The 14,607-nt window shown below is 35.0% G+C and overlaps 1 protein-coding gene across 1 annotated transcript; it reads left to right on the top strand.

Moving 5' to 3' along the window:
- Positions 1–7,154: 7,154 nt before the first annotated feature.
- On the top strand, positions 7,155–12,160 carry LOC136665425 (uncharacterized). Its single transcript, XM_066643051.1, has 7 exons — positions 7,155–7,210; positions 7,567–8,013; positions 8,469–8,700; positions 9,705–9,973; positions 10,080–10,227; positions 11,046–11,155; positions 11,459–12,160. The coding sequence occupies exons 2-7, from the start codon at positions 7,633–7,635 to the stop codon at positions 11,768–11,770; spliced, it is 1,452 nt and encodes a 483-aa protein (XP_066499148.1). The 5' UTR covers positions 7,155–7,210; positions 7,567–7,632; the 3' UTR covers positions 11,771–12,160.
- Positions 12,161–14,607: the final 2,447 nt, after the last annotated feature.

Here is a 14,607-nt window from a genome sequence, read left to right as displayed (position 1 = left end):
AGAAGATCTGAGGAGGTCACTTTTTTCACTCGAAAAAACACTAAGGGGTAACCCTTTGTTTTTTTTTAGACTACATTTTTGACCGTCTCAGATTTCTTCCAAACTCACGATGTTGATTAAGCAGGTCCTGACTTACACAGGGATGTGATTATTTTCAGTCTATCTCATCCCAAAGCTGAGATATGAGGACTAATGTAACTGGGATTTTCGCTCAATAGGTTTATTGGTGTTGAATATATTGGAATTAAATTTATGAACTTGTTACACTGCAAAAAGTGAAATCTAAACAAGTCAGAAAAACTTAAATTTTTTTAATAAATCTTATTTTTTTAATTTTAAGAAAAACTGACTTGAATAGATTTTTTTGTGCAAGATAAATAATCTAGTTTTTAGAAACTTTTTCTAGGATTGTCTTATTAAGAAAAAAAGAGATAATTTTAAGGACAACTTAAAATGATATAAGAAATTTGTTTTAGAGACCAGAAAAATTAAGACGATCCCCACTCCAAATTAAGAAATTCAAGAAAGCTTTACTTAATTTAAGAACTTTTTTAAACATTTCCACTCATACATTTTTCTCTTTCATGACAAAACATTTTTGTGATTAAATAGTATTTTATTGCTATTTTACTTCAAGTTGAGCAAACTTTTAAACTGAGAACAAAGTTTAAAATGAGGTAACATTTCACAAAACTGTAATAAATTCAGCAAAACTCTAAAATCAAAGCATTTTTAGTAATGTAAGTTCATTAAGATTCAGACATTCTGGGTTTTATCACACAAAAACTAAAACAATGAAACTTTGATGGCCAGAATACTAGCAGACATTTGTGCATCTGTGTACTTCAATCACATCACCGAGGTAGTATTTCAGAGGAATGTAGGTATGGTTCTTAAAGCTAATGGCATAGTATGCAGTGTAGTCAACAATCTTATCTGCATCCACCAATGTAGCTTGAGCAAGATTTGGCACCTGAATTTCATAAGAGAGAAACTCAGGGTTGAAAGTTATAGTGTTATACAGCTGACATTCAAAACAATACAATGAAGAATTTGCAATGAATATGTCTTTTATAAGTCCAAATACAGGAGTGCCTTCAACTTCATTACTGATGATCATTGACTTCTGACAAACATACTTATTGCCATTTAGTTCAAGCCACTTTACAGACACAACATGATTCACGTTTTCTATGCCCAAAAAATCTCTCAATTTGTCCTGTACACACTGCATATTTCTCACCTCAGACATTGGCCCTATTACCACCTCCTTTGAGAAAATTGGGTGTTCCACACTGCTGACATTTTGACAGCATTCAAACAACTGGTTGTGCTTTACCAGGGACTTGCACACATTCTTAAAATTTAAGTTTGAAGACCACTGCTTGAAAAAACAATGTTTGGATTCAAACCTCATGCACATATGTCTTACCATTGGTCCTAAAGCTTTCATCTGTGCTGGAATGTGTACCAGATAATGCTGCTTTGGTGTAATGGTGTTTTCAGGAAACAACTGCTTCATATGAAGTAAGTGTTGCTTGATAAGTGATTTCAAGTTTGATATAGTTGCAAGAGAAATTACTGGGGCAAACAGAATCTGAACTATCTGTATTAGTTCAGTAAGTACTTGAATATAGGCATTTCTTTCACAACTGCCCAAAACAAAGGGTAAAATCTTGAGGAGGACAAGCATTTGACCAGAAGATTGCTTCAATTTGTTGTCATTTGAGGATAAGGTTGTAACAGTGATGGGGCATGGCTTGTCTCTGACATCAACTGAGTATGGATATCCCAGTACAGCACAATTAAATGTGTCCAAGTCAAGCTGCCCTGACAGCACAAGATATTTCAACACACTTTTCACTTCTAGAGGCGCTACTCCCTCTAGTACTACATGCATTATATCTTGCGGAGTTTGCTTAATTAGGTCAAAGGATGGAAAGTCAACCAATTTGCTTTTCCTGTTTACTCCATATGTGGTTTTCAAACTATTTTTCAAGAAATCAGTTGTTGCCCTCTCAATTTCATTACACTGTTTGAGATGTCTACTTAATGTCCTTTGAACAAAGCTGTCCTCATCAAATTGAACCTGCATGTCTTCAAAACTGCACTCACAGTGTCTACATTTACAGAATGAAAATCCAACTCCCTCCTTAAACCCTGTTACCTCATGCTGAGCCAAGGTGTCACCACAAAGAGAGACTAATGCACCATATACAGTTCTCTCCTCATCACAGATTTTGATTTTCACACCATGGTACAGCATGTTCAGATCTTTGTATATTCTGTCCAATATTACATCAACACTACTCTGAGCAATATCAGTTGCCTTTGCAATGGCAAGTAAACGGATAGCAGCCAGCTTAGACCTATATTTCGGATTTATATTCCCTAAGGTATAGTACACCATTAGAAGTTTGTTTTTAGAGGCATGTGAACCCAGAGGATTACACAGTTCTATTTCATCCGTGTACAGTATCAGTTGTAGGGCATTGGGTTTAACAGAGAATAATGGATGTGATTTCATAATATCACCATCAATTATGTCTTTTAAAAATCCAGCCTTGCATTTCTCTATACCTTTGTCGAACATGGCTAGAACCACAGGATGTGAAAGTAATTGTTCCAAACTTTTGACCAAAGGTATGTAGTAAAAGTATTGAGATCTTATAGATAAAGCCCGAGAGGATTCCTTTGCTTTATAGCATGCAGACTGGCCAATCTCGATTTCCTCTGCTTCAACTAATCCAAATAACTTCTTGATAGTTGAGTCTTGCATATATGTAGTGGAAACTCTGACAAATGGGTCTTCAAACTGATCAAAAATGTCCATTGCCTCACGATGCAGTTCATCTGTAACTTGTGAATGTCTCTGAAGTACCAGTGCCATCTGATTCCGCAAGTTCTCCAGCAATGATGCTTGGAATTGCTGCACTCCAGATACAATATCATTGACTGCGCTCTAAAAGGTAACAAAATATTTTTGCAAGTTATTTACTCACAATGTGTAATACAGTATTTCTCAATATTAAATCTAAGTCATGTGTAAATTTAATAAAACATTATGACCATGACTACATTCACAACCCTGTCAACATTATAGACGTTCACATAAAAAAAAAAAAATTATAAAAATTAAAAAATTATATGAACCTTTCCATCAATAGCATCCGACAACATCCCAATATTGCAGTGTGTGTAATTTTAAAATCAGAGCATCATTAATTTTTGCTTGTTTTGTTATGTATATGCATGTAGTACTTTCCATGTACAAAATGTAATTCAGTGATTTTCCCCCCAACATTCCCCAAGCTTTATTAGTTACTGCATAAATACATAAATTATGCAATTAAAGCCAGCCAGCAGTACTGACAAAGGTTGGTGTCAGTGTATATGCACAAGCAGCACAAATGACAAATTTTGTAGTCAGTTTTAGATGTGTAAATTTCAGCTTAGCATATTATATCTTACCTGTGATAGATGATGTTTCTCTCTAGCAGAGAGCACAAGGGCAGTGGCATGTTTTCTCAGTACCATTTTCTCAAGCTCTTCATGTGTGGCACCTCCTACCTGTTGCAATTAGATAGGTATTTTAATTATACATAAAGACGCACAGCAATTAATAAAAAACTCAGCTTTAAGTATAATAAATATTATTATTTAATAGTATTTAATAATTCAACGCTTTTGCAATTACTGCCCCGCAAATTTTACATTTTCAAAAAAAATGGTTCAGGATTGACACCGACTCCACGAAGAACCGATATATTCGAGTCAATTCTCTTTACTCCAAGTGTAGTTTTTACAGCTGTAAATACTGTTCGTAATGGTCTTTTTGCTTTTTAGTAATCCAACGCTTATGCAATTGCTATCCCACAAATTAAAATGATCAGAGAAATTGGTGGAGTCGACACCGACTAGTCCAAGAACCGACTCTTAGAAGTCAAACGTCTTAGCTCCAAGTGTAGTTTTACAGCGGAAAATGCTTTTCTTAACGGTCAATTTCTCATTACTCATGAAAACATAGTCATGAAAAATGTTCTGTTTTGTCTATCATGATTCTGGTATTACACACGCTTATCTTACATGTGCTATAAATGTTTAACTCCGTCATAAACAAAGTGACCGAAAGTTGAACTACGACCTTTATAGTGCACTACAGGCAAAATCTGTGGCTTATGTACCCTAACATTACATTAAATATGTAGCTAATAGTGATGATTAATAGAAAAACTTCTATTAAACACATAGCGAACTTGCTATTTTGCTATATAAAAGTTATTTAATCACACTGTGCGAAGACAGTCCAATTCGGGATGCAGCCTGCAGTCTAATTCAAACTTGGTCACCGTTTTTTTATTTTTTTAAATAAAGCTAATAAGTACTGTAAGCTGAAAGGTACTGGTAAAAGGGTTATATAGAATTAATACTGTGTTATACAAATAAACATGTTTGTGAACTTACTTGTGTAGACTGGAGCTGTGTCGTATTTTGTTGAGTCTGGGTTGTGATTTGGGCTCCAGGAGTAGAGGGATATGGATTATCATCACGGGGAGCTGAAGCTGAGGGACCTCGGCTATATTCACCATCATTCACACAGTCAGTATTACACACTGCATGACCTGCTGCTGGTGGTCCACTTTCTTCCAACACTGACTGAATGCTAGGTATATCAAAATTCTCGAAATATCTCTCTCTCGGTTGAATTCGGAAAGTTGTAGATGCACAGGGGCCTGCATCGTCCTCTGTGGCATTATCAGACCCTCGGACTCCACTCGACCTGATGCATTTGCGACTGAGAAGATGTGAAGAATGGCTCCGTTTGATATGATAATAAAACGAGTTGTACACTCTGTATTCCTGAGTACAACCATCAATACCGCAAATTACTCGAAAATTCGGGCTACGGCTATGCACAGTATTTATGTGGTTCAGCAATGCTCTTAATGTTACTGCCACAAAAAGGCAACAAATAACACACTGCCAACTCATTTTTATTTTAGGCTCAACCACAGAGAGGAAAGCCAAAAATACATTAGCGGAAGGTTACATTACTGAGAAAGGGGGTGGCGGTAAGTCACAATTAGTCGACATTTCATTTTATATATAACGTTACCTGTATAACATAAAAAGACAGGTTAACATCCATTCTTATCATAGTCTTCATATTTGAACTTTGGCAATAGAAAAGATTTTCGGTATTTTACTATGTTAACAGCATAGGTTGAACCCTACTGATCCATCGAGTGGAATCACCCTTCTTCATCTGAGCGGGAAAGTTCGTTAAGCAGAGCTTGGAAAACCTCAGCGCAAAGGTATTTGAGAATGCAAATACATTTTAACTCTGTATAAACTGGGTAAGATAAACCAGATAAATTAATGAATTAAATATATACGTTTATTTTACTATTTTAAGTAATGTTTAACTATAGTTTTTATTTTCAAATCGGCAACTTGGTTTGATTAAACTAATTCAGTTAACTGTCATGCTAGCCTAGCTGAACCTAGCTAGCTATTAGCTTATTAGTCCGTGCTACACTAAGTGTTGTTATTTTAACCTCACATTACTAGTGAACTTTTACCATCAACGTGACCTGTCTGGACGTTACTCCTTTAGATTATGGATGATGTTACAAGAGCTACGTTACAAGGTAAAAATCCTCCTGCCCATTCTCTAAATTGATTCTAATAAGCCATTAATGACTGTTCATTTTCATATTTGAAAGTACAGAATCGTCTTATGCTTTGCTAAAATCATTACACATTCAAGTGATATTTGTTTTTAGTCATGTCTTTAAAAAATCTTTTGACATTTTCTATTTATTTTGTTTCTTAATTAACAGAGTTTATATAATTCGCTATAAAACAATTAATACAGAACAGAAAAGAGGACATATCCAGAATGGGCTTCAACCCCATAAACCCCTTAAAGTGCTAATACAAAACATTTAACAAAAAATATTTTCTTTTTGCATAAGATTCAATGGATTTTATAAAGCAAATTATTTTACACTAAAATGTATACTAACTTTTGTATGTGGACTTACTATAAGCTATCCCCTAATAAGTAATTAAAGTTAGTAATCATTTTTATTCCCTAGAGTAGGAAATGTTCAAGGTTTCACAGTTAAAGGAATTGGTATAAATGTTTACTTAATTCAGACGAATTCAGGAAGTTAAAGACACATTTGGAGTGCATCTAATGTGGTTTTATAGTTTAGTACTGTACTTGCAAAGCTAATTTTTCTAACAGGTGCTACAAATGGATAAAGTTAATCACCCCAAAAATTCTGTTAATAAATGCCCTGCCCTTCTCTCAATCTGCTCATACATTAAGGTCAACCAGTGTTGTTTAAGACACCGTATGTGTTAGTTAAAAATAAATAAAAAACGAAAAACCATATATAGCTTAATACTGTGACAGCCATTTTAGACATAAAATTCGGAGCACCCGTTATGTTCACAAAGGAATGCTACAGATGTGTGTTTTTTGTTGTCTCCTCAGTTTTTTAGATTAGATTGTATGACTTGGGCTATCCTGTTATCTTGTGGACTACTGAAATGGAAACTATAAAATGGCAAATTTGTGTCTGTATGCTTGATGCATGTGAATCTGGAAGTAAGTCGACAAATTGGCTACAATTGCTGTCATCTTCAGCTATATAATAGCAGTTGTGTTTTTTGGCTTTTATAACTTAAAAATAACTTCTTTGTCCCTGACCATGTCAACAAGGTGACGTTAATTAAAATCTGGATCTGCGGTTTGATGCGTCTGAGTTTTGGGAATATGTTTACATAGAATATTTACCTATAAATCCTTGTGTTTGTTAAAAAATGAAACTAAATTTAAAAATAACTAAATGTGTCATTCATGTGGGACTCGATGTCACTAGTTATTTAAATTTAATTATCTTACAATGAAGCTTGAATTGCCTGTGGTATTGGATAGTTATAATGTGGGAGTCCTACTGTGAAAGATCTGTTTTAAAATAAATTTTTGGTTGGGGTACAAGTCCCAGGAATATTAGGGCATTTGTGTTTGTTATTACTTATTACTACTTACTTACTAACTTACTTATTAATAGCAGCGAACATCAGTGAAGCCCTGTTACCAACCCTGTCTCGTGAAGATATATGTGATCTTTTACCTGGACCTGAACATTTTCTTAGAAGAAAGGCGATATGGGACCTCTTTCACAAGGAACAGGAGGTACACATTAAGCTCATCCTGATTGGCTTAGCATGTTTAATGTCATATTATCATTTTATTTCAATAATTTACTAATAGCTTTTTAAGTTTCACAGTAATTTGCTGTATTATATTTACTGTAATTGTTTTAATAGTCCCAGTCATATACATTAAAATATTTTGTAGTCTGCTGCATAATCAATAGCCAGGTTTCCATCCATACGTTTCACAAATTTGATCTGGATTTATGGAATTATGTCAGGAAAAAAATGATATTTGTTTTTTGATATTTGAACAAAAGTTGTTTTCATCCATAATTAAAAGAAAGTTATTAATTGGTTATATTCATGTAATTTTAGCTTAATACTCTTCATCAGGGCCATCAGGCAGCAACCCCCACTCAAGAGAAAGGTTCAAGTGACAGAAGGCTGACTGCAGTACAAATGAACCCCAGTATCTCAGAAACTCCTAGGTCCAGCAACCCTGTCCCTTCCAGACCTGATGTACACAAATCAGTGGATCCTCCAAGAACCCTGCAGCTACCAAATCCTGAATATATAGTATATACTGACAGTGAGCTAGAACATGTTAGAGGGCAGTATTTTGAAATGCAGCGTGTTGGCCAAGAAGATGTATGCTCCCTGTCAAAAGAACTTCGTTGCCGATTAGTGAGAAACACAGTGACCAACATGGTGTCAATCATCAGAGCAACAACGTCTGAATTTATGTATCCATCCAAAAATGATGTCCAAGCTATGGCAAAGCGGCTTGTGGAGTATTATCCTATGCTTCGTGACAACTCTGCAAACTGCAGACACAGTTGGGTAAGTGATTGTTCTGTCTGTGAAATGAGTCTGTAACTTGTTAGTAATGTCATAGAAGACAGCCAAATTACTCTGTGATTGAAAACATATTACACCATGCCCTCTAAGTGTTGGTGTAATACCCAGCAGATTCTAACTATTGTGGAGAATAATGGCATTGAAAAATATCTTATTATTTGAATACATATTTTTGAGCAACTCAGTGTAGTGTTTACCTAAGCTGAAAGTTGAAATAATTATTTGTAATCAGAACACAGTTAAACTTCTGTAAAATTTAGATTCATGACTGTTAAACAACAACACATGGACCTTTTCAGGTGCTGACTCTGTATATTACTTTAGATAGAAAAAAAATGTACATGGCCTTCAGTGTGTAATTAATAATATCTAGAATCTGTTGGGGATATATAGTTAAAATACATTATTATGTCTTGTTACACATGTTTTGTATGCAGGAACAGCTTTTCAAGCAATTAATGAAAAGACTTAACAACATAAAAACACCAAAAAAGAGGCAGGGACCTACACCACAAAGACAGAGGAAAAGAAGACAGTTGGATTTTGAGTGTTCTGATGGCGACTCAAGTGAATCCACCTTTAATACATCAGGAAGCACTGCGGCAACTGTAATCTTGGAGAGAAAAAGAACCAGCACACCATCATCAGAGGGCAATGATTCTATTGAAGGTAAATCCATTTCATTTTAAGAATATCCCATTGTCCAGTAATCAAACCTGAATGTGGCTAGAGAAATTGAACCTAATTGTCAACTGAATTTGGAAAACTGGTTGATTAATTAGGTAAGGGGCAATTTCTTGTTCACTGGGGACAGATAGGGATGAAGAGCATTTTTTTCTTAAATAATTGGAACAATCATTTAAAATCTGCATTTTATGTTTAATCTTGTTGTATTAATCTTATATTACAGTTTTTTACATTCGCTAACATCATTTTTTCCAATCTGTAGTCACATTTATAAAACTCTAAGTTTAATTAGGGAACATAATTGTATCACACTCCTTTATAATTGTAGATTTTAAAGTTGTGTTTATTTCAGTTGTTCTTAAAGAGAAGAGAATGTAATGTACCTTTAGGGAACCCAACTGAACTCCGAAACCGCTGTTGTACCTTCAAAGATACATTCACACTGTTTTTACCTTTAGTGACAATGATGCACCTGTACATTATCTTTTTTTCTCCGACAGTGTACATTTATAAATACTTTTACCATACCATGGTTGTCTACCATACAGTAAATATTATTCATTCACCTCTAGATAGTATGTTACCATAAATGCACACATTTGACCCTAAAGCAAAAAATGTTGTAGATGTCATAACACCTATTGTTTGCTGATAGAACTGAAACATGGAAAGTAAAGCTGTTTCTGGAATGCCATCAACTGTTAGAATTATTAGAGTTGTTTTGCTGTGATTGACTATGTTCCTCTTGGACAGAAAATGTGCCAGTGTTTTGAAAGAATGACTCAATATTGAGGCATGTTTGCCATGTTTTGATAGAGTTTGTGTATGTAGAGAATGTTTTGTTTGAATATTGAAATGAAGACTTGGTATTTAATGAACAAAATCTGGTTTGGAGCAGAAAATTATCTACTTGGCTATGTGTATAAGGTAAGATGAGTTGCTGTGTTATACAGACTGTAATACAGAGTCTTATGTTTATTAAAAAGCAGAAGCTGTTGACCAGAGTGGAGAAGGTATTCATACTGAAGAACTGGAAGGCCATTCTAACACTGACAGTCAGCAAAGCCAAGCGAGACATTATCGCACCCTGCAAGAATTGTATAAAAGACCAAAACCTAATAAGGAAGCTGTTTCTCAGCTGCTAGACCTTGAGTTTGATGCCCGTCGAGCCTTCATCAACTCTGACACTTTGAGAGACCAGGACAGGCCAGCTAACATACTGCAAGCATACCCCTGTTTCAAAGAATTAGATCATGCAAGTATTTATTTTAGCTATGTTCCTAACTTGAAGATTGCTTAAAATTTTATTAATTTTATTAAATCTTTATGTATGATTTTATTTTTCCCATTTCTTATGATAGGTCATGGAAGAACTTGGTCGCATCCTTGACAGACAAAACCCTCAATTAATTTCACATCTGAAGACGCGCTGGGAGAGCTTTTATCGCAAAGCTCAGTTCTATGGGGTTTTTAAAAAGGTTTTGAGGCCACCGACAACACTTGACAAAAGTGAGAAACTTAACAGGATGTACTACTTTTCTGTTATCCTTACAGCTTAACATACACTTAACCCAGATGGTGGAATTCAATTCTGACTTAGACATGAGCTTGACTTTTGAAAAACTAAATGGAATGTTATGATAAAAATGCATTAATACGAACGGACCTTGTTATAGGCAACATTCAGGATTTTAATAAAAAAAAGAAAAGAAAAAAAACACTTTTAACAAAATTCTGAGGATGTTTCATTTGCTGCTCTCCAGTCGGTTTTCATGCTAAATCAATCTAATGTGTTTACAAACCTCAAGTGTCAGTAAATGGGGTTTAAAAAAAAAAGTGTCTCGGCCCGGTATGCTAGGCTTTGTTTCTGGAAGCTTTTATTCAATGAATCGACCTTTGAAAAGCATGAACTGATATGAGGTTATTGCTCTATTCTTGCTACATAGATGTATAATATTGACTTATTTTTGCTATAGATGGAACTGACTCTAAATTCAGGAGAGAGCGAACTCAAGTTACAAATGACTTTCTGTGGTAATTCCAACAGTGAATAATAACTTACAGATAAGTTTAACATCAGCCACCTACAAGCAACAATCACCCCCCCCCCAACCATACCATTCCACCTAGACAAATGAAAGAACAGCGTTTTTCCACTTTTGTAGATGTTGCCTTTAACACGCCCTGTAAATTTGAGACACTTTATTAGATTGATAGCAAATTAGTTAGACATCAAATCTATGTCAGATTAAAACGATGAAACTCAAGTCCAATTTTAATGCATCAGTGCAGTGTATAATGTATCATACTGCTTATGTCTCAAACAGTGACCCACTGTATAGCCATGATGAAGGCTCTGCCTGGGATGTTCCCATCACCTGTGGCCCCACCCAAGAAGCTGGGACATCCAAGTGAGGCGATAGTGCATGTTCTTGAGGTAAGCAATTAATGGGAATGCTTTAAGTGAAGTTTATCAGAATCATGAATATAATGATCTGAATAACTAGGAGAGGGATTTTTAATTGCATTTTGTCAAATAATTTCTGTTTGTATATTACTGTCAGAAACAAGTCATGATCCTTACATTTTGGACCCTCTATCCTTGTCCACCTCAGCACATTTTATAATCTTTTTTAATTGATTTTAAACTTTTCTCCATTACAAATTTTGAAAGTAAAGTTCAGTTGAAGTGTTAATAACTCTTATATTTCTAATATTCTAATATTTTTTTATGTTACAGCCCACAGAAGACCCAAACACCTATCTTCAGAGAAGACCTATCTTTAGTCCTGTTTTGATGGTTTGTGATAGCAACTGCATGCTGGCCATTGGTTCTTCACCTGTGACAACATTTCCAAAAGAGAACATAGACACAGGTGTGCTTTACCTTCTGGCATACTACTACACATTTCATCTGACCTATCCAAAGTGCATTGCAACACTCCTGTCAGTACTTCAGACAGAAGTCCTACAGGATGCCATTCATGATCGAGATGCAACTTCATCCTACAAAAAAGCCTTATCTGAGTGGAAAAAATTCATTGGAGAATAGGGAAATTCCATTGGCCATTCAGCAGTTGCTGTGTTGCAGTATTGTTACAGTAGGGGTAATAATAATAATGTAATAATAGCATATAATCCAGTTTGATTCACAATATTGAGATTATTTGACATTCTCAGAATATTCTAAACATATTATGGTGGAGAGGGGTGTTGGTTGTCATTGGTAATTAGACAAAACAACTGCATTATATTTCATAATAATAATAAAACCCTTCTAAACAATGCACATTTATCTTATTTTTACATTAGGCTTCCAGAATTTCTTGGTGCATTGTCATACCCTGAATAAAGTAAAAAGCATAATGAATATGTTGTACACACTTATGTAGTGCCTGTTGGTTTCTTGGTTTTTACAATGCATCTGATTTGTTTTGTAAGCAAGTGCTATGCATTTTCTGATAATAAAGCTGTTCATTATTATATTTAATTTTCCAATTTGTTTCTCATTTCAAGAAGAATTTAAAAAATGGTGTCTAATTTTAAGCATTATATTTTTAATTTAAGAAAATGTAAAATATATTTATATTTATTATATTACAATATTTTCCATTTTAAGGTTTAAAGTGTGCTCAATGTTTCTAATTTAAAGTAAATTTTTACCAAATTAGGTTTTTTGAAAGTAAGATTATTAGGCTAGTTTTGGTGATTTTTGAATCATTATTATGAGATGGAATCCAGTGATTGTTACTTAAATCTAGCCATAATGCCTCAAATCAATACAATTTTTACTTATTTCAAGATTATAAGACCATTAACAATGCAAGATATTTTTTCTAATTTTAAGAAAGCTTAACAAGATAAATTTACTCACTATATTGGCAGATAATTTTACTTGATTCAGGTAATTTCTTTCTTGATTTGTGTTTATTTTTCTTATTTTTTGACATAGATTTTTTGCAGTGTATATGTCCAATAAAGCAAAATACAGATGCAGTGTAGAGTATATTGGACTGACTAGGCTTTTCTGATCTCACCCTTCTACTCATGTGTTTACCTAGCTTAACTGGAAGTAGGAATCCCATCATGATATTTACAGTTATACATTTTATGCAGCAAAACATGTCCCTTTATCTCAGCTTTGGGATGTGGTAGGGCAAAAATTAACACACCACTGTCTTCGTCAGGACCTCCCTGACACATGGTGTGGGTTTGAAGAAGATCTGAGGAGGTCACATTTTTCACCCCAAAAAACACTAAGGGGTAACCCTTTGTTTTTTTTTAGACTACATTTTTGACCGTCTCAGATTTCTTCCAAACTCACGATGTTGATTAAGCAGGTCCTGACTTACACAGGGATGTGATTATTTTCAGTCTATCTCATCCCAAAGCTGAGATATGAGGACTAATGTAACTGGGATTTTCGCTCAATAGGTTTATTGGTGTTGAATATATTGGAATTAAATTTATGAACTTGTTATACGTCCAATAAAGCAAAATACAGATGCAGTGTAGGATATATTGGACTGACTAGGCTTTTCTGATCTCACCCTTCTACTCACGTTTTTACCTAGCTTAACTGGAAGTAGGAATCCCATCATGATATTTACAGTTATACATTATATGCAGCAAAACATGTCCCTTTATCTCAGCTTTGGGATGTGGTAGGGCAAAAATTACCACACCACTGTCTTCGTCAGGACCTCCCTGACACACGGTGTGGGTTTGAAGAAGATCTGAGGAGGTCACTTTTTTCACTCCAAAAAACACTAAGGGGTACCCCTTTGTTTTTTTTTAGACTACATTTTTGACCGTCTCAGATTTCTTCCAAACTCACGATGTTGATTAGGCAGGTCCTGACTTACACAGGGATGTGATTATTTTCAGCCTATATCATCCCAAAGCTGAGATATGACGACTAATGTAACTGGGATTTTTGCTCAATACATTTATTGGTGTTGAATATATTGGAATTAAATTTATGAACTTGTTATACGTCCAATAAAGCAAAATACAGATGCAGTGTAGAGTATATTGGACTGACTAGGCTTTTCTGATCTCACCCTTCTACTCATGTGTTTACCTAGCTTAACTGGAAGTAGGAATCCTATCATGATATTTACAGTTATACATTTTATGCAGCAAAACATGTCCCTTTATCTCAGCTTTGGGATGTGGTAGGGCAAAAATTAACACACCATTGTCTTTGTCAGGACCTCCCTGACACACGGTGTGGGTTTGAAGAAGATCTGAGGAGGTCACATTTTTCACCCCAAAAAACACTAAGGGGTAACCCTTTGTTTTTTTTTAGACTACATTTTTGACCGTCTCAGATTTCTTCCAAACTCACGATGTTGATTAAGCAGGTCCTGACTTACACAGGGATGTGATTATTTTCAGTCTATCTCATCCCAAAGCTGAGATATGAGGACTAATGTAACTGGGATTTTCGCTCAATAGGTTTATTGGTGTTGAATATATTGGAATTAAATTTATGAACTTGTTATACGTCCAATAAAGCAAAATACAGATGCAGTGTAGGATATATTGGACTGACTAGGCTTTTCTGATCTCACCCGTCTACTCATGTGTTTACCTAGCTTAACTGGAAGTAGGAATCCCATCATGATATTTACAGTTATACATGATATGCAGCAAAACATGTCCCTTTATCTCAGCTTTGGGATGTGGTAGGGCAAAAATTACCACACCACTGTCTTCGTCAGGACCTCCCTGACACACGGTGTGGGTTTGAAGAAGATCTGAGGAGGTCACTTTTTTCACTCCAAAAAACACTAAGGGGGTACCCCTTTGTTTTTTTTTAGACTAAATTTTTGACCGTCTCAGATTTCTTCCAAACTCACGATGTTGATTAGGCAGGTCCTGACT

The sequence above is a fragment of the Hoplias malabaricus genome, chromosome 13 (assembly GCF_029633855.1).
Source record: "Hoplias malabaricus isolate fHopMal1 chromosome 13, fHopMal1.hap1, whole genome shotgun sequence".
In the NCBI taxonomy this organism is placed as follows: Eukaryota; Metazoa; Chordata; class Actinopteri; order Characiformes; family Erythrinidae; genus Hoplias; species Hoplias malabaricus.
Note: the sequence above shows the minus strand (reverse complement) of the source record. Positions and strands in the feature narration are given on the sequence as shown.

What these genes read in the sequence shown, in the direction of transcription:
- LOC136665425 (XM_066643051.1), top strand. Translation starts at nt 7,633, where the DNA reads ATGAACCCCAGTATCTCAGAAACTCCTAGGTCCAGCAACCCTGTCCCT. An exon ending in GGGCAATGATTCTATTGAAG is followed by an intron (nt 8,701 to 9,704) that starts GTAAATCCATTT and finishes TTTATTAAAAAG; the next exon opens with CAGAAGCTGTTGACCAGAGT. An exon ending in CGATAGTGCATGTTCTTGAG is followed by an intron (nt 11,156 to 11,458) that starts GTAAGCAATTAA and finishes TTTATGTTACAG; the next exon opens with CCCACAGAAGACCCAAACAC.